The sequence below is a fragment of the Syngnathus acus genome, chromosome 9 (genome assembly GCF_901709675.1).
Source record: "Syngnathus acus chromosome 9, fSynAcu1.2, whole genome shotgun sequence".
Lineage (NCBI taxonomy): Eukaryota > Metazoa > Chordata > Actinopteri > Syngnathiformes > Syngnathidae > Syngnathus > Syngnathus acus.
This window is the reverse complement of record NC_051094.1, coordinates 8,491,081-8,511,034: the sequence shown is the minus strand read 5'-3', so window position 1 is coordinate 8,511,034 and position 19,954 is coordinate 8,491,081. Positions and strand designations below refer to the sequence as shown.

At 40.3% G+C, this 19,954-nt stretch overlaps 1 protein-coding gene across 1 annotated transcript; it reads left to right on the top strand.

Annotated features, from left to right (window-relative positions):
* Positions 1-823: 823 nt before the first annotated feature.
* On the top strand, positions 824-19,887 carry sv2ca (synaptic vesicle glycoprotein 2Ca). The gene is made up of 13 exons (XM_037259929.1): positions 824-996; positions 5,863-6,535; positions 11,576-11,756; positions 12,712-12,863; positions 14,745-14,878; positions 15,075-15,164; positions 15,581-15,691; positions 15,779-15,867; positions 16,066-16,230; positions 16,421-16,554; positions 16,635-16,841; positions 16,975-17,134; positions 17,358-19,887. Exons 2-13 carry the CDS (start codon positions 5,935-5,937, stop codon positions 17,539-17,541), a joined length of 2,208 nt encoding a protein of 735 aa, XP_037115824.1. The 5' UTR covers positions 824-996; positions 5,863-5,934; the 3' UTR covers positions 17,542-19,887.
* The last annotated feature ends 67 nt before the right edge of the window (positions 19,888-19,954 follow it).

Sequence of the window (19,954 nt, the reverse complement as noted above, 5' to 3'; positions counted from 1 at the left end):
TCACCTTGAAAAGAAATCAAGTATTTGAGAAAGATAATCTGGAACAAGATCACGTCTGATTGGATGAGAAACCTTGTACTTATCTCGCACTGTGGTTTGGTTCAGTTGGATATACATTTTTATTGGATTCACAGTGCAAATTGTTCCAAATAATCCATTTATCAGTGCACTTGTCATGTTGATGGTGCCAGACGGAATCTGACTCTCAATTTGATCATTTTCTTTGGTCACAATTCTATACTATAGCTCAATCCACACATTTATTTATTTATCTATTTATTTATTTGTTTATTTATTTAATGTTTCCATTTATTTATTATTATATTTATTATATTTATTTTTATTATTTATTATTAAATTTACAGCTTTCTTGGATTTACACACAATATTTATTATTTTGAGAATGCTTCTTAAATTTTACATACAATATCCTCAAACATACCCGCTTATCTAATTATAACCTCCAGGAACAGAAAAAAATGTAAAAGGAGAAAAAAACTCTTGACTAACTTTGCACTCCAAAATGAATTGGATGTTAGAAACTATTTGTGATGTTTTATAGTCATGACTAGAAAGCAATGCCTTGCCAGTTGCAACCAGTTTGAATTAGACCTATTTTTGTGTGCCATGCATCTGCGCACGTCATCTAGCCACCTAACTAGATTGTTCCATCAGACAGAATTACCCGCATCACTCAATGAAATGCAATTATTGATTACGCTGCTCTCCTCCCCGCATCCATCCCTGCATCCCAAGCCTCCCTCCCTCCCTCCCTCCCTCCCTCCCACCATCCTCCATCGCTCTGCCTCCGTCTCCTCTTCTGAAGTACTGCAGCGAGAGAACACTGCGTCGGGGAGGGGGGGGGGAATTCACGTTGTGCACTTCATTTACGTCGGATCCACTTCTTTGTTAAAGAAATACCCACGAGATTTATTCAACATACAACCAACAATGGGTTTTAAGAAGCTCTAGCTACTTTTGTTGCCATAAATGAAGGTAAGTCGTTTTTTTCTCAACATCTTCAAGTTGGTGAACCCATTAGTCTTGCGTGAATATTTGGTTCATTTTAGCCAAAATGGTTAAAGTGAATAACATCCATTTATTTTCATACCAATATATGTGAATGCTTTTGTGTTTAACAAAAGCAATGATGAATATTTTTGTGGATCATTTCTTTAAAGTTGCATGATGGTTAGTGGCATCATTTATGAATGTGGGCAACTGTTGAGAATTAATTTCATTTGATCATCAAGAATTTTTGTTTCTTTACAATTTTCCTTCATAGTTAAAATGATTGCTCCAATTCATGGCGACTCGAATTGCTTGTCTGCGCCATGGTGTAAAAGTTTAAGACTGACTGTAATTGGAAATAGTTTTTACTGTGAATCTGTTCATTCCCCAATTTGGGTGAGATTGAGTTTCTTCCCCTTGATTGGAGTAGAGTTTTTCATGTCGTGGACTTGGAGGCTGTGTAGAGCAATGCATCCACCTGCCCTGGGGCAGTTGGAGCACTCTGCCAAAAAGAGGAAAGGATGTGGGAGCAGGCAACTGACTCATCCGTGAATTGCACCTCGCGAGGCAATGAACGATTGACGGGTTTGCGAGCGCTGAACTGGAAACCTTTGGCAAAGTGCTTTGTGAGTGAGCAATATTAAGCAATATTGTGGTCCTGTTCTAGTCACAGTTATTATATTTATTTAAGTGGTATTGTTGTGTTCTCAAAATCAGGCAAACATTGCCAGATTTCAACTTTATTTAAGGATTGCAGAAACAAATCCATTAAATTGTGGTGTAAGTCCAGAAGAAGATACAGATAGCATCACCCCTCCTCATAATGAAAATGGTAGAGTCCTGTCCGTTCATTGAACAAGAAATTAGAAATGACTAATTAACCAACACTAACCACACCAAACTTTTGTTGAATGAATTGATATTTCTGTATTTCCTGCTTTATTCACCCCCCCATACAAACCAAAATGGTGCAACCCCATCATATAACCAGAAAGAAGCTTGTTAAAATTGTTTACAGTTCAACCCTGGTGGATAGCTGAGACATTTTTCTACCAATACTACATTCTATAAACAATAATCAGCAATTCAGCCAGTGTCACACATATTTTAATATTCTGTCGTTTATTCCCCGCCCCCCATTAACTTTAAGCAACATAATAGAAGCTCACAAGAGACTCCCTTTGTATTCCACTCATGGTAAAAGTACACTGCCTGTAATGCCAGAGGCAACGAAGCAGGAACAAAAGCACCAGAAAAAAAAGATTGTTTCTCTCCATTATCTTGACAAACAATCAGGAGATTCAGCAGATGTTTCATTATTTTGTTTAGATCATGGTTAATGACCCCTGTCATCAAATGGCCTGAAGAATTCTTGCATTTATCTGAAAATGTGTAACACACTAAAGTGAAACGGATAGGCAAGAAGTTCCAGTCTGAACTCGGCAAGGGCTAAATCAGTTTTACGTAGGAATAGTTTCATTAGGGAGGTCGGTGGTCATGTGGTTTTTCCTGGTGATCTTATTACCGTCAAGAACTGCAAGGTCATAGACCATCCAAGTATCCAATCAGGTTCAGGCTTTTGGATTTTTCAGCTTTTTAGTTCATTTGGGCATTTTCTTCCCCACTCATTACTTTTTGACATATCTTCCGGATAAACCTGCATGTAATGAGATTTATTTACGATAAATTTTATTTAACGCTTCTATTTTCTCAGATTGGCAATAATTTATTTCGGAGATTGTTTTCACCAATTGTAATTGAGCGTCATGTGACTTGTAGCTGTCTCGTTTCTTTCTGCGTTGTCAACCCCCAACACCCCAACTTCAACACACAAGCGTATGCGTAGGCTGTGATGCAATCACTATTTGATGGAATCTCCTAATGGAAGGCGTCCCATTCTGGAAGCACCTCCTCCAGATGAGGCCGTGACTTCTCCATTTTGATGGGATTACTTTCAGTCTTGCCCATTTAGAGATTGGACCTAATGCCAATTGAACAAAACAGCCGTTGGCTAGGTGTTCCTGCTGGTGAATGTCTTTTAGAGGGCAAAATCAGAACAAGAAAAAAACCCATTTGAGATTGCCCACTGAGAAATGAACAATTGTACTATACTATATTTATTTGATCTTGAAAAAAAATTAAAAACACCTCAAATTTGATGCTCCCATACACAGCGTGTGCTTCAAGTGAAAAGGAAATCCCATTCCTCTCTCTTCTAAGATTTGGTCTTCAGTTGCTAGCCTTGTTGCCTCACCTGTAAAAAAAAACTGTATTCTGATTTTTATATTAAAAAAACCAAAATTTATGAATCGAACAGTATTCGAATTGAGGTTTAAAGTGGATTTTCTTTTATTCAGATGCTTGACCTGTCCAGGTTGACTACATAATGCTCCAGAACACAACTGATGCATTATACAAAATATCGAAATCTGGTATGGATTTGTAAACCCACAGACAATCAAACAACAGATATCTGTAGTTAACAAAATAAATCTAGCATTTTACAAATCTGATTGTGCTGCATATAATTATCCAACATCTACAACCGTGTACATTTAATGGAGAAATATGTAAGGGATCATTAATTTATTAAATGGCAACCAGCAAGTGATGTCAACTATAATAGTTAATGACTTGTACAGTATGTACAGTAATGGGTTCTTCTTTAAAATGTTTTTGTGAAAATCCAAACAAAGGACCCGGTGGTGGGAATAATAGGTGAGAACATGAAAGATGGCAAAGCCGCCCCACTGCTGTCTTGTTTGCAAGTGTTGGTTTGATTGTGATTGCTCCTGTTGCTGCGTGCGCAGTCGGGGTGCCTCTTCTACTGCGGTCAGGTGGTCTCATGTGAGCTCCGGTGTCTTCTGAGCTTCATCACACCTGACAGCACACCTCACCGTGCACTCCATTGATTTTCTGACAGGAAGACACCCCCCGGAGCTGTGTGAGCATGCGTGTCAATGTTCATAGACTCAAGGGGGGAAAAAAAGAGCAGTTTGTTTAAGCACCGTGGTCTAATCCTGCAGCAGCAGTCTGCGAGTTGGCAGTCATGGCCGTGACCTTTGACACACCTCTGGCTGTTAGTTTAACAAAGAATATGGCTTATTTACGCAGTCTTGTATTTCCGGGAACAATTCAGTTGCTATTTTGCCAGAAGCTGACATTTCATCATAAACGAAAGGCCATTTCCTTTTCTGTTTTGAATTTATAAAACTGCAGAGAATGGTTTGTTTGTCTATACAAACACTGTTGAACATTTCTTGAAAATGGTCTATAATTACCGTAATTTCAGTTACTTTTTTTACAAGCTTTGAACCCTGCGGCTTATTGTCCGCTTATTTGTGGATTTTTGATGATTTTTATGATATTGTAAAATGATTTGTTATGGTAATGCAGGAAATAGAATTGAGGACATTTCATTTAAAACACCTGCGTCTTATCGTACAGTGCGGCTTATATATGAGGGGGAGAAAAAAAAAAAAAAGATTTGCCCCTAATTTTAGCTGGTGCGGTTTTTATTCAAGTGCGATTTATAGTCCAGAAATGACGGTAGATTTTTTTAAATACATTTTACAAATTCTTTTTCTTTTCTCCCAACTATTGTATCTGGGAGAAAGTTTTCTGCCTCACAGTGCGAGGCATGTTGTATCCATTTTAAACACCCGCTTAAATCACCATAATGCTTCTTTGCTTGATAAATGACACCGTAGCAATTGCCCAAAAATCTGTCATTTGATTAATTCTTATGGCAAGCCAAACCATCGGCGATGCCAGTGGCGGCATTAAAAAAAAGCTCCTTGCTCATAACCACAGAAGTCATCCAATGAGCAAAGGAGATTAGTGGAGTCACCTTGAATCAGCGGTGTCATTTTGTCCAGTAAAATTGCATTATGGGAGCTGGAGCTGGCCCTGTGATTTGTGTTCTCCTGACAAGGCTTCAGTGTTCATTAGAGGATGTGGTGAACAGCCCCTGAGTCGCATGTGGAGGGTGCACTCTGGACAGCTCTGATCTCTCTGCCCTTCTCTTAAGTCAGTCTAGAGATAATTTTGTCTTACGTCAATTCATTCAAAGAAAATAAGTGACGAGAGCTTTTCCAAAACGCTATAAATTCATTTGATGGAAAAAGATACCCAGACCTGCAAATTTGAATGAAACAACCCTATGGAAACAATATATTTGGTTCAAATATGGTCAACAAAAGTTAATCGAGTCAATACAAAACCACAAAAAGTAGTTTTCTTCTCTTTGACAGCGCAAGTGTGACACAGTGGAAAATCTAGCAGAACAAATGTGAAGCTCCTCGTACTGCTCCTTCTGCGACTTCCTTAACGGCGATTTAGCTCCATGAGTGGATTATCATCACCTATCTCACAGCACACCAGTGTGCCAGGGTGAATTATACTATAACTAGCTTTACGGGTCTCCCTTCCTTTCTGTGGCAGAGGTATTTCCAGCAGCCACATGCAATTTCAGAGTGAATTGCAATTTGTGTTTTAATGTTCACTCATCTGCTGTAAGTTAATAAGAAGGAGACAGCAGGCCAAACATGTTGAACTGTGAGTCATCGTTTGAGCGTAAACTGAGATTAAACTGGGGTCTCCCTCTCGTTAGACTGGGAAAGGACCTCTCGAATCACGTTGCATGTTTTTGTGAATATATAAATAACAAGAATGATTATCAATAAGGTTTGGGGAACGTTAGGAAATTGTGCTTGTGCTAAACTCGCTTTCACTGCTTTTTTATCGTTTCTTTTATACTTGCCCATCTCTCTGAGCTTGACCACAAACATTGTGTTTGTTCTCCTGTGGTGACAGCGCACTAATGACTCGTGTTCCTTGCTGCTTTTTCAGACCCACTGAGCTGACCATTCCCAGCGTAAAACCCGCCCTTCTCGCTCGTCTTCACCGGCTGATTTCACCAGAATGGAGGACACTTACAATAACAGGACTTCCCTGGTTAAAGGGGCCAAGGATATAGTCAAGGAGGCAAAGCGGCAGACAGCAAAAAAGGTCAACAAGGTGGTGGACCGTGCAGCAGATGAGTATTCATCCCACCACAACTACTCACGATTCCAGGACGATGCGGACGACGATGACGAGGATTTCTACAGGAATCCACCTCGGCAAGATGGAGAGGGTTACCGTGACAATGACGAGGGCTCCAGCGATGCCACCGAGGGCCACGACGATGAGGACGAGATCTACGAGGGCGAGTACCAGGGGGTTCCTTCCACGGGCGACAGGAAGCATAAGGAGGGCCAAGTGGCCCTCGGGCAACCCGTGTCGGACGCAACGAGGGACAGGAAGGAGCTGGAGCAGGAGCGACAGGCTGATGAGGAGGAGCTGGCACAGCAGTACGAGCTCATCATCCAAGAGTGCGGCCACGGGAGGTTCCAGTGGCAGCTGTTCCTGGTTCTGGGACTGGCGCTCATGTCAGATGGCGTCGAGGTGTTTGTGGTGGGCTTTGTGCTTCCAAGTGCTGAAACAGACATGTGTGTACCTGACTCCAGCTCAGGATGGTTAGGTGAGTAAACCTGTGTGTGTGTGTGTGTGTGTGTGTGTACATGAATGAATCCAATTGTTCCATTTTAAAATGTATTGCATTACATATGGAATCGTTAAAAAAAATGATTGCCATATCGTACCATATCGAATCGTAAACCGGATTGGCATATAGCCACCACACTATTCTGAGGTTGGGGGTTGGAATCTGGAGTTCCTGTCTGGAGTTTGTATGTTGTCCTCTTGATTGTGTTTTGCTTCCTCTGAGTAGGGATGCTGGTAATGCGTTACTCTATGATATCTTCTTCTTCTTTTTTTTTTTTTTTTACTGAAATTGAAAAAAATCAATTTCATTTATGAAAAAACAAAAACGTTTACAAATCTAACTAAAACTAACTATAATTATTGCGTAAAGGTCCTTCATTTTGTTGTCTTTGGCAATTAATTTAGTATTAATTTAAATTTAAAAGAAATCATTAAATAGATAAAAATGATTACAAATTAATTTAGCAAAGTCTGGAGTTGTTTTGCTGGCTGGCAACTATTCTCCACCCCTCACCCAAGTCATTTGGGGTAGACTCCAGCTCACCCGTGAAACTAATAAAGGTAAGCAGTATTAAAAATGGAAGGATGGATGAATCCAGTTTGGTGTTGTATGTAATTTAACAGCAACCAAGACCATTTTCGTTCAGAGCTGGTTCGGAACTTGCAGCTCTGCAGTTTCTAATCCATTTGAATAACTGCCCATTTAAAAAAAATCTAAAGGATTACAGCCATTTGCATGTTCTGTATGCAAGCATGTCATGCTTCAGTCTACATTTGTGTGTCACATCAAGTCTTGTATTAGGATTAAGAGGGTAGCGAGTATTGCCTTCCTAGTCTGTTGAGCAGCAGCGCCGGCAGTCCTGATGGCTGGAGGTGTATAATCCATCATCCCAATGTTGTGCACTGGGAATGACTCACTCGCTCACTCACTGTGTCAGCGTACCAGAGTGGCGCAGAAAAGAATTTGATATACTGTACATTGCTGTCGTTTGGCTCACAATCACATAGAGGCTTCCTTTCTAAAAATCTCTGACCTCAATGTCACACCATGCAATGACATTAGAATGATGACATTGCAGAAGTATCAAATATTCAAAATACTCGATGTTTTTCTGGCTTTCATTTGATCCCCAATGGTAGGTTTTTTTCCCCCCGTCCCTTTCCAAGCGCTTTTCTTTCTCTCTAGTCAAGCGAGGTCTCGTAGGCATTCACGCCGGATACGCTCAGCTCGTCGTTGTTCGTGACTCCGTCCCTCACCGTCCGTCTCTCCCTCTCGGCCTCCTTTCCTAATGCTTCTCTTTGACTTGGTGGTCTTCCCCCATTCTCCTCTCTTTGTTATGCCCACTGATTGCCCGCAGGCTCCTCCCTGTTGAAGTGAACATGATTGGTGTATTTGAGTGTGAGTGTGGTGTGTTTTGCATGGATTACATGATTACTAGCACCTTGTTGGCACCCGTTGGGAGCTTCAGTGTAATTACACTTAATCACGAGCAACAAAAAATGTTGCCGAGGTCCAATCTCAGGTTTATTCAAATCACTCAAATTAAATATTTTGTTTTGGATTAGAATTAAATGCATCTTTTCTTGAGTATGGAACAGGTCAGAATATATGTATAATTTTTTTATCTTTGTGAAGTTTTAGTTTTTGATGGAGCTTTTACATTGCATCTTATACAATGGTGCAGGTGCATACAAATAAAGTGTTTGACAAGAATATTATTTCTGTATGCCAGGGTGAGTGAGATTGGATGAAACTCTCCTTTGACATGTGAAAACAATAATGTTGACTGTAACACGAGGAAGAAAGATGAGCATCTTATGTGTGTGTGTGTGTGTGTTTGGTGGCAAATGCAGTTCACACTTTCAATACGAGTATGAACAGAGAACTAAACATGTTGTGTGGTGAACAGTGGACCGGCAAAGAGGAGGGATGGCTTTGAGGTAGAAAGATGACCGAGTTAAGAGGAGTAACGTGGAGGGAGGAGTGGGAGGATCAGCGCGGGATGCTGGCACTCTGGTGCTATTCAGCACGCCAACGTTGACAGCGCGAGGCTTTGCCATCATCTCACGCGCAAAAGACAATAAGAACCCAGCACCCTATCATTACTTGTTTGTTCTCACGGGCTATATTTTTCATCATGATACACCCCCCTCGCTCTTCATTGTCACTTAAGAGCTGCCTCTCCCTCCTCACGCTCAGGACATGGTCTTTTCACCCATCTCAGTATCAATTGTAGCTTTTTACTCCCTGCTCTTTATTAAACTCCATCTGCAGCCCCCGCAACCCCCTTTCTTTTGTATCCCTCTGTGTGGGGCTCCGGGGTCCAAGAGCAGCTGAGCATAGCTAAACTGCGGTAAGATGACAGCATCACTGCAGAGATTAGCAGCACTTTTGCAGTGCAGCTCCGTCGATGGGTGGGAACGCTTCGACATGTGTGGGCGCGGGAGACGTCATTGTGGTGGGGCCAGAGGGGCTTTGCCAGCAATGTCAGCCGGTAGTAAACCATTTCTAACGACTCGCTCCCATTAGGGCACCATTTGATTTTATGGGAATTATTCTCACTTATTACTGTAATGGAGATTGGATCATGGGTGTTGCCGATGGGTCATTTTTTTTAACCCTGCACTTGAGGCCCTACCAGTCCGACTTTTTTTTGCAGTGCTTGCAGAAGCTTGGAATCCGATCAAGACGACACACAATGTAGTGCGAACGTGATGACTCAGTTCTAAAGAGAAGATCTAACATAAATAGGACAGAAAAAGTAGGGTGGAAACTCAAGAGGAAATAAATACAATTATAATTCGTCCATAATCAAACTTTCATACACTGAAAAAGTTTTTGAAAATTTCTCCTGAAGTGAAATTTTCAAAATTCAATTTTACAATCCCAATTGTCTAGAATGTTTAAAAAAAACAACAACAACAAAAAAACTCGAAAAGTATTAACTGATTTGATCAACTCAAAAGCTGTCCAACATCCAAGTTTGCATGTATGAGTGAAGATAAAAATTCTCACTTTCTAAAAGTAAGGATACAAGCTGAAAGAAGGAATTACCAGTAAGAGGAACTCTGAAAGGAGACATTTGGAGAGAAAAGGGAAGTGAGAGGTGGCACTGCATTGGATGGTTTATTAAGATGCATGGTGCTGAAGTAGTTCTCGATGCTGTGAGCATTGAGCATCAAAGCATGAAATCAAAGAAGAGGTCTTGAATGCAGACCAGCTCTCTCTCAGCGTCTAATAGGACGCCAAACATTAGGAATGGATTCATTATTTCTTTTGTTACCTTGCATTGTTTTTAAGCTCACAAACGTGCTCTCAGATATTCGTTGATTTATAACACGATGCCTTGTTTAGCGATTACAAAATTCTTCTATTTTATGAATAAATAATAAATGAGCATCGTTTTTGTTGTGTTTTCCACAGTATGTGTTTTCCATCACATCCACGGATTGGTTTCATCTTGTGAGTGATGTGTTTTGACACGCCAACATCGGCCAAAACCTTTTGGCTCAGTCTGACGAGTCATCTGACACGCCGTCATCATTTGACCAAGTCCATGTGGGTCACCACATGAAAAAATTCTACTCACGTCAGTGATACTTGTGTACTCGCTGGCTTTCATTCACACAGTTTTCTGTGTAATGTATCAGAAATGATACTTTTCTTCTCTCTGTGGTTTCTCAGTCAGCTGCAATTTGTCTTTAAACTACGCTCAACTGAGCTGACATGTATCGATTTTGCTCCTCCTCTTTGTCTGCAGACACATAAGAGGTCTGGGATTTGTTCTCATCTAAATCAATGGCGGAGCAGCGGTGTGTAACCATACTGAGTGCTGAAGTTTCATTAATTAAAATGCCTGCCCGTCCTGCTCTATCATTTCAAATATGTTCTCTCTCTATTGATTAGCTGACTATCGACTGAATGTCAGTGTGACACAATGCTGGATTATTTCACGCATGTGCAATGAAGTATTAAGAAGATTGTACACATATTGGTGTTTTATTGTTTGTATTTCTTTTCTCGTGTTGTACAAATATCAGTTTATATACTGTGCATAGTATTATCTTTATAATGGCAGTGTGACAAGTTCCAAGACTCACGACGAACCATTGCTTGTGGCCACAGAAAACAATATTACATTGCCCTGAGATGACTCCCAACCTTTCTTTTGGCAGTTTAGCATTTAGCGACAGACCTCTCTTTGTTCCACGACGTTATTTTTGAGTTAGAGTATATGTGACACTGCAGTGTACTGCCCTGCTCTTTATTGGGGCCAGCATTGCTGACATCATGCGCCGAGATGGCGTGCAGCAAGCTGGGCGGAACATCGATAAATTCATTGTGTAATTGACTGTCCTGTGTTGGGTAGATTCATTTGTCAACTGTTTTTAATGCACCGCACGTCGGAGGGAGTGCAGGTGCTTTCTTGTTCTATTTGGTGCCTGTCTGTCTGTATACCAGTAAAGCTTGGAGAAAGTCAAAGAGATGCAGGATGTAGTGTGTTTTCTCTGCATTATGATGCACAAATTCGGCACAAAAAATATACAAACTCAAAATCTAGAAAGTAAAGTAGCATTGTAGTGTTGCAAAGTTTGCATTCCGTTGTTTAGATGTGAAAACAACCTCCATATGGACTCAGCCATTGAAAAGAACATTCGGCACGAATGAAGGCACAAGACAAATGTTGCTCCATCTTCTAATTTTTCACACTTTGCCTGCAGAATTTTGTGTGTATGTTTGTGTGTGTTTTTGAAGACATTCTTAACGTTTCTTCACTCAGTGTCTGTGAAATTGGAATAAAAAAATGTTCTAATATACAAGAATATTTTTTATATTTTTATATGTATATTTTTATAATTAATAATACTAATATAATATAAATTAAGATATAATATAAATATGAATCTTAATATAATTTATAATTTAAACATATATCTGAAGTTGAATTGTTGTTGAAGATGGCCTTTAACATGCACACCCAAACGTCAAGCTCTGTCTCTCTGCGTCTCTTTGCAGGTAGCATTGTTTACCTGGGCATGATGCTGGGAGCCTTCTTTTGGGGAGGAATGTCTGACAAAGTGGGCCGCAAGCAGTGTCTCCTCATTTGCATGTCCACAAACGGCTTCTTCGCCTTCCTGTCGTCTTTTGTCCAGGGATACGGCGTCTTCCTTGTTTGTCGCCTGGCCGCAGGGTTCGGGTAAGAACGGAAGTGACGCGAGGGCCAATTTGTTTGCCAAAATGATTTGTGAAGGTCAAGCCAGGAATGTGTCCGTTGATGTGTTTACTTGGCATCCCTTTGTAAGTGTGGCTGTCTCCATCCTCATTATTATTCCCTTTGCTGAGAAAAAGCTGGAATCAATTTCATTTAATGATCGCTTACAGCCTAATTCACTCTGCCAGCACAGCACAGGGACTTTAAAACACTTTAAATATATAGGCTGGTTGCGCCCCGAGATATTCACTTTAACTGCTCTTCCGATGCGATTCAGATTATAAAGTTAATTTTGCTAAAATGTACATTTGCCAACATAATATACACAATTGCAATTACTGTAAATTGTGTCCTGCTTTTGCAGCTATCAGAAACATATTCATTTCTCTGCAATATGTATGTTATTGTGGTTTGCACATCTGCCCCGTTGTCGCGAGATCTGGGTTTGAATCCCTGTTGGAACATCTCTGTTTGGAATTTTCCCGTTTTCTCTGTGCTATTTATTTATTTATTTAGTAGTTATTTATTTATGTATTTATAATAATAATAATAATAATAATAATAGTAATAATAATAATAAAATCCATGTGCCTCCTAAGCATACTAAATGTTTTGAGAAATCCTACTCAATAGTAGCATGTTGTGTGTACTAATGTTGTCATGTTGCAACTGTTCCTATGGGAATTACTGGAGTAATTGCATCTGTAGCTTGGAGTAATTAAAAACTGTCATTTCAACCTTTAAGTCAAGCTAGGCTGTATAGTGTGTGTCATGTTGTGTAATCCAAGGAATGTGATCCAAAAGCCTTTAAAGCCCAGTTTTATAATTAAGGAACCCAAGGTACCGGTAATCACATCAGAAGATTAAGATTGAAAAACATGTAACTACTGTATGTCTTAGTGGAAAATGTCTAATTGACACTTTTCTGTGCTTCTTGCAGGATAGGAGGTGCAGTGCCCATTGTTTTCTCTTTCTTTGCAGAGGTTTTATCGAGGGAGAAAAGAGGAGAACACTTGAGCTGGCTGTGTATGTTTTGGATGATTGGCGAGATCTACGCATCCGCCATGGCGTGGGCCATTATCCCGCATTATGGTGAGTTTACCAGCTGGATCGATCTCGCTTGAATGAGACAGATTGGAGATTTACAGCATTGGTGCATGTCCGCCTGGATCCTGTTTACCAGCGACCAAATTTCTTTCGAGATACACAAATGCATTAAAATGAACAAAAAGTACGGTCTAATAATTTTGATCATTTTAGTAAGATCTCTGATGGCACACTAGTGAAACACTGCCTTAAAGCATCAAGTTAGACAGATACTTGAGGAGATGTTGCACAGCACTGTTCTCTCCGCAAAAACAATCACCTAATAGCAGTGATTTGCTCCCAGGACAAGTAGAGACATTCAAAAGATTAACATTATACATGGATGCCTCGGAGCAGATACTCTGACACAGTGGAAGATGTGTTGCATTTCACATCACCCATGCTAATACGTAAAACAATGAAAAGAGCTTTCGAAATCATTCCCCCCCTATTTTCTTTCCCATACCTTTTTTAACCTTACATGTTCCACCCAGCCCCTCCTTTCCTTGTTTTGTTGGCTCTCTCTAACTCTGTCCTTCCTTTTATTACCTCTCCCTCCTCTCTCATCTCTCTCTTTACTCCCCATCTTGACAAAGTGTTCTTCTTGATCAAGCATAATTAGGTTTTTCTCCTTGCTTGACCAGGACAAAGCTTGTGCTGAAAGTGATTTATGGCCAGACAATGCTTTGGCCAACTTCTGACGTCAGTGACTGTGATAGCGCTTGTGTGCGAGTGCGAGTGCGTGTGTGTGTGTGTGTGTGTGTGTGTATAAAAAACAGTCAGGTTGTTAATGTTGTTTTTAAATTACACTGGCTGTGTAAACGCTGATTGGACATCCACATATGTACACATACCGAAAATAGTGCAGAGAAATGCAATATAATGAAGACAATAGCCTGTTGGGAATAAATTAATCTATGTAATTTCACGGAACATATTTAGAATCTTGGTTGTACTGTGAATGCTGGTCAAGGCTCATCTAGCTATGTAAATAGCGCTAAATAGTAATCTATCTATCTAGGTTGTAGTAGGAGTTGTAGTTGTGAAGGAGTGCTGAATTGGTCCACCAGACATAGTCAATTGTGTACATAATCTCTGTAATGAGATTTCCAATAGCGTGAGTGAAACACAAACCCTGAGGGGGAAAGAAGCTAAGCTCCATTTCTGTAGAAAAGGCAATCAGTGCTGAACAACTCCATCCTTTCTCGATCTCCTCCTATCACTCACCCGGTGCACGCAGAAGAAGATAAACAAGAAATGAAAGCAGTTTTACAAAAGGCCAATCTACTTTGTTGAGCCAAAACCTTGGTCATTGTTTTAAAACTAACAGTTGGAGATAAAATAAATAATTCCAACATTAGTGCATAAGAACTGAAAGTGAGATGAGGGCAATTTTGGTATATTTGATTTTTTAAATCCCTAAGAAAAATCGACCCCCTGGTTAGAAAGCTAGCAGTGAGTATGGTGCTATTAATCAGATTATATTTTGAGATTAATCCTCAAAAGACATGTTCTGGCATAAACACCAACATTAACTCCCCCCCCCCCCCCCTTCCACATTTCCTGACTCCCACCTACGCCTGCTAATGGATAATGGCACAGCTTCCCGCGGAGAAGCATCTCCATGAAGCACGATCTGTCGAGAGACGTGGGAGGTCACGACTGGCAATTCTGCATGATTTTATTTCCTGGCTTCCTCACAAACCCAAAATCAGTGACAGCACTTTTAAGTTGTTACTGATATATTTTTTTTCTTCCCCGGGAGCCAACCACATTACAAATTTGCCTCCCGAAAATAAGAGGCTAAATACTTTTTTTTCCAGATACTGTATGAATTTTTCATGATTCCTCTTTAACCTGAATGCCACCGATGTGTTCTGTTTGTAGGATGGAGTTTCAGCATGGGCTCGGCCTACCAGTTCCACAGCTGGCGAGTGTTTGTGGTCGTCTGTGCCCTCCCTTGTGTGTGTGCTGTGGTAGCACTTACCTTCATGCCTGAAAGCCCCAGATTTTACCTGGAGGTACAAAGCTATTTATTTCCACAAAATAGTTACAAATGTTGACGCTTGAAATACAAATTTTGCCGACTCGGCATTATGCTTCAAGGTTTTCATCCGATGCAATCTCACTGGAGTTGTACTTCAAACTGTTGCTTAGTAAGCTGTTGCTGATGCTACAAATGCGTTTTTCTTTCTCGGACGCGTTGCCTGCTGACAGGTGGGGAAGCACGACGAAGCCTGGATGATCCTCAAACAAATCCACGACACCAACATGAGAGCGCGTGGGCAGCCGGAGAAAGTCTTCAGCGTGAGTTTTATTTCTCCCTGCTGCTGCTCCGCTTTGGTTTTCTTGAAAGGAAGCAAAGAGGCTTATTTTCTGCCACAGCTGGGACAGGTTTTAACTCTCTCTTGGGATCACATCTGCATGATGACATTTCTCAAAGCTGTTCTGTGTCATTCAGGCTTATTTGCAGTCTGAATTGGATGTTAAGTAGATGATGCATTGATGCTATCAGCTGCTGTAGCGTCATTTTCATTTTGTACATGAGAAAATCATCATCCAAAAATTAGACCTACATACATTGACAAATTCGAACCCAATTAAATGAGATATGGCATTCTTATTTTAGATTTTTCATTCCCTCGTAAATTAATTGGGCATCTTCAATAATCTGTATTGAATTTGAATTCGCACATTGATTGCTTGTTGTGAATATTTCACAGGTTAACAGGATAAAGATCCCAAAGCAGCTCGATGAATTGGTTGAATTGGAGTCTGAATCAGGAAATCCAGTTTCCAAGGCGATTTTCCGGATGAAGGCTGAAATCCATGGGGTGTGTTCTTTCACCAGTCTATTTTCTGTCCATTTTCCTCCTAGCAGATTTGTATTTAGGCTCACTGAATTTCTTGTGTCATTTCAGATTTACCTGAATCTCATGAAGTGCTTCAACTACCCAATGCGAGAAAATATGATACGACTCTCCATAGTGTGGTTCACGTTGTCTTTCGGGTGAGTGTCGGAGAACCATCAAGTGCAGTTTCCTCAGTCACATAATAGCAATTCCAAGATGCATGTCGGCCAAATCAATCACAGTCTTGCGATCAATACTCCTCCGTTGGCGCCGAGACAGATGACGGTTGTTGAGGAGTAAAAAACATCCTGAAAATTGGCAGTATCTTTAGACGGTAAATATTATTCTGATTGCAGGTATTACGGTCTGTCTGTCTGGTTCCCCGATGTCATCAAACATCTCCAGGCGGACGAATATGCCTCCAAAGTGCAAATTCACAACAACGAACGCATCGAAGACTTCACCTTCAACTTTACCCTCGAGAACCAAATACACAAAAATGGACTTTTCATCAATGATCGGTAGGCCATATTTTTGCATCAGCTATTTTTTCTTTGTTTTTGGTGTTTGCCGGTTGTATTGAAATGAAAAGAAATAATCTTGGTCACATCCCCCCACGGTTATTTTTGCACAGTTCTGTACAAGAGAAAGGAGAGTTGCAGCTCCACAAACTAAAGGACTGATTTTAGTACATGATTGTTCCCTCCTCAGATTCATCAACATGAAACTCAAATCCGTCACCTTTGTTGACTCAACTTTTCGTAACTGCCACTTTGATGACGTCACATCGGTGGGATCCTATTTCCATAATTGTACTTTCATTGACGCATTCTTCTTTAATACAGGTGAGATGATTTTTAGTAATTCTTACTCTCTCATTTTTGGGCAAATTTTGGATTTGACAAGCTTTTATTTTTGTGTGCAGACATTGACGACTCAAAGCTGATTGATGGCACCGAGGTGGTCAACAGCACGTTCACCCACAATAAAACGGGATGTCAGATGACGTTTGATGACGATTATAGCGCCTACTGGGTTTACTTTATCAACTTCTTGGGAACCTTGGCCGTTTTACCCGGGAACATCGTGTCTGCACTTCTTATGGATAAAACAGGCCGTTTGTCCATGTTAGGTAAGATAGCCATTTGTTTTCAAACTATGAACATCCATCATGATGAGTGAGGGATGTGTAATGTTGACCACAAGCGCCTTCATGAAAGTTACTCACTGTTCTTTTGGCTGGGATTTGTGTCTTTATGCATTAGGTGGCTCCATGGTGTTGTCAGGCATCAGCTGCTTCTTTTTGTGGTTTGGCACCAGTGAGTCCATGATGATTTTCATGCTGTGCCTTTACAACGGCCTGAGTATCTCTGCCTGGAACTCTCTAGACGTGGTTACAACGGAATCTTTTCCAACTGCCAGGAGGTAAGGGTATGGTTATTTGCCATCTTGGGCATAGTTTTTAATGCCCAGATGGGCACAACATGGCCCAAAAATGACAGACTGGACTTGCGAAAATGAAATTACGCCCCAGTGAACCCAAAAAAGGGCCTTATCGTCAGTGATCACGCAGATGACACACTGTTTAATACTTGATGGCTTTGTAAATCTCTATTTTTTTACCTGTCTCCCCAAAATCTCTTTGCAGAGGAACAGGATTTGGATTCTGCAACGCCCTGTGCAAGATGGCCGCAGTATTGGGGAACCTGATTTTCGGTTCTCTGGTTGGCATCACAAAGGCCATCCCCATCCTAATGGCATCTTCAGTTCTAGTGGGGGGAGGTCTGGTTAGCCTCCGATTGCCTGACACCAGGGCCAATGTCCTTATGTAACGCCAGTCCTGGAGCTTAAGGGGGCTGAGAGATCATAGCGTAAGGAGTGCAAGTGGCTTGCATCATACATGCAGTGGGTATAAAAAGTTGACACACCCGTGTTCCACCACTAACGTGAATCTCCTGCACGACTCCATTTGAAACAAAAACAAGATTTAATAATCAGAGGCGCTTTAAATGTTGTCATTTGGCTGCGGACTTCTATCAAACATGAGTTTTAACGTAATTGGCTAATTCTGAAAACAACCACATCCCCACTTCTAAGAGGGTGTGCACACTTGTGCAACTTCATTATTTTACTTGTTTATTTGTACCTCCCTTCTCTAAAATATTTTTGGGGAGTTGTGCAACATATTGTATTTTGAAATGATTGATGGTCCATCACAAAATCCTGGTCATTTAAAAGAAGTACTTTTTATACCCACTGTAGCTTAACTGTTTTAATCATATCTAGCTGATACAGTAAGTAAAGCAATGCAGCAATTTACCAGTCGGCAGTACAAAATTCCTCGCAATTTAAGTAATTTTGTGCATGTTCTGTATAGACATTTTTGCAAATTAAGGCTGACAATTGCACATACTATTTCCTGCTTAAATTTTGGTTTTATTTGATCTAAGAAGGGATCCCCGTTCCCGCCGGCATCTTCTACGGTGTGATCGCATCGCTTAAACTCGAGGCTTTTAATATTAATAGTCTTATTAAGAGGAGCCAGATGGGGAGAAAAGTGCAAAACAAGCTATAATGAGCTCAGCCAACCTGCTGTGTGATAACGGAGGGAATAGATGATCAGACAGAGCGGACACACTACGCAGATGCACAGCAGCTGCTATTCTCGCAAACATATTGCAGATGGTCAGGCAGAGGACAAACAGGTGCAGCTTAAAAAGACATGAAAGCTCACATATAGACACACTTTCAGCTTGGACTCTACTCAACATTTGCATTACTCAATCTAAAAGTTCTCCAAAGTAGATGTAGGATAGCAAGCCCGTTGCATTACCTGCCAATGTAGAATTAAATAATAATACTTGGAAATATATACTATTTTTTTCTTGCACTAATAACCTTAGCCCTTTGACTCACAATTTAATTGACCATCTTTGTCATTGGAATGATGATGGTCTATATTGAATTCCTCTCAGTTCTCTTCCTCTGATTTTGTGGCAGTAACCTACCATCATGACAAAAAACAAATACTCAATGCCTTTTTAACTGTGCCTCTCCTGAGTTGGAGCAGTCTACCCATAGTCACGTGGTATCTTGAGGTTGTAGGACAGAATCTGAATCATATATAGTCCAGTACCATCTTGTTCTTTAGACGTTAACCCAAACATATAGATGTATTTTAATAACACTTTTAACAAAATACAGTAATATCAATTAATATATTTCTATTTATTTGTGTGATACTATTAATATTTCAAAATAAAATGCATTGTTTAATTTATGGATATGATACATTGCAGCTTAATGAATGATACTTGATAACCGGCAAAAACAAATTTTTGATCCTTTCGTCGAAATCCAAGCTAAGCTTATACATGGCTCACACACAATGTGTGCTCTGATTTGTCGTCATGTGTTTTAAGTATTACTAAAGATAAAATGTGATACCCATACAAATGCAGTGATATAAAAGCTGTAGTATTTCTTCCAGTGTTGATGAAGCAGAAATATTCATGCCATGGCTAGTTGCAACCTGTTGGAGAGAGAATAATTTTCTGACATTTATTTTGTTTGAGGTATCGGGGCATTCGTTAAATGTACTGTGTGAGAGTGTGTGCGCACGTGGGTATGTAAGCATGCATGTGTGTACATATAATTGTGTGCATTCCAGAGTGTAAATAGTGTACATAATAAAAGCTGATATTAGAGGAGGTGTGGGATTAATGTGGAAAAGCAATTTTGATTGTGTCGTGTGCCAGCTGCTATGTCCATGATGTGCATCACTGTGAGTCCTTGGCTTCAAATCCCTATCCAAATGCCACTCTCCTTCTCCTGTACTCTGTGTGCTTGTGTTGCATGTAGAAAATCTATTATGTGATTTCTTTTGTTTTGTTTTAATCCTTTTACCTGAAAACGATAGCAATATTCAGATGTTTGTTGAAGAAAAATGTGAATGTATCAGTCTTGTAAGTTCTGTCTGTCCATTTTATGGAGGCAATCAAATCGTATATGGACAATGAAGTTGTGTCATTGTGAGTATTGGGCCTGCCTGTTATTGCTGCAAGTAGCTGTTCTGAGGTCCAAGTGTGAAAATATGTTAAGAAGTCAAAAGGGTGGAATTGCAGTCTGTGTTGCTTTCAAAAATATATAAAATAAAAATTATGTTTTCTTGCAAATGAGTCTTTGTATATTTTCCTCCCGAAAGTGTTTTGTAGAACCACACAAAGTTTTCATTGCTGAATTTTC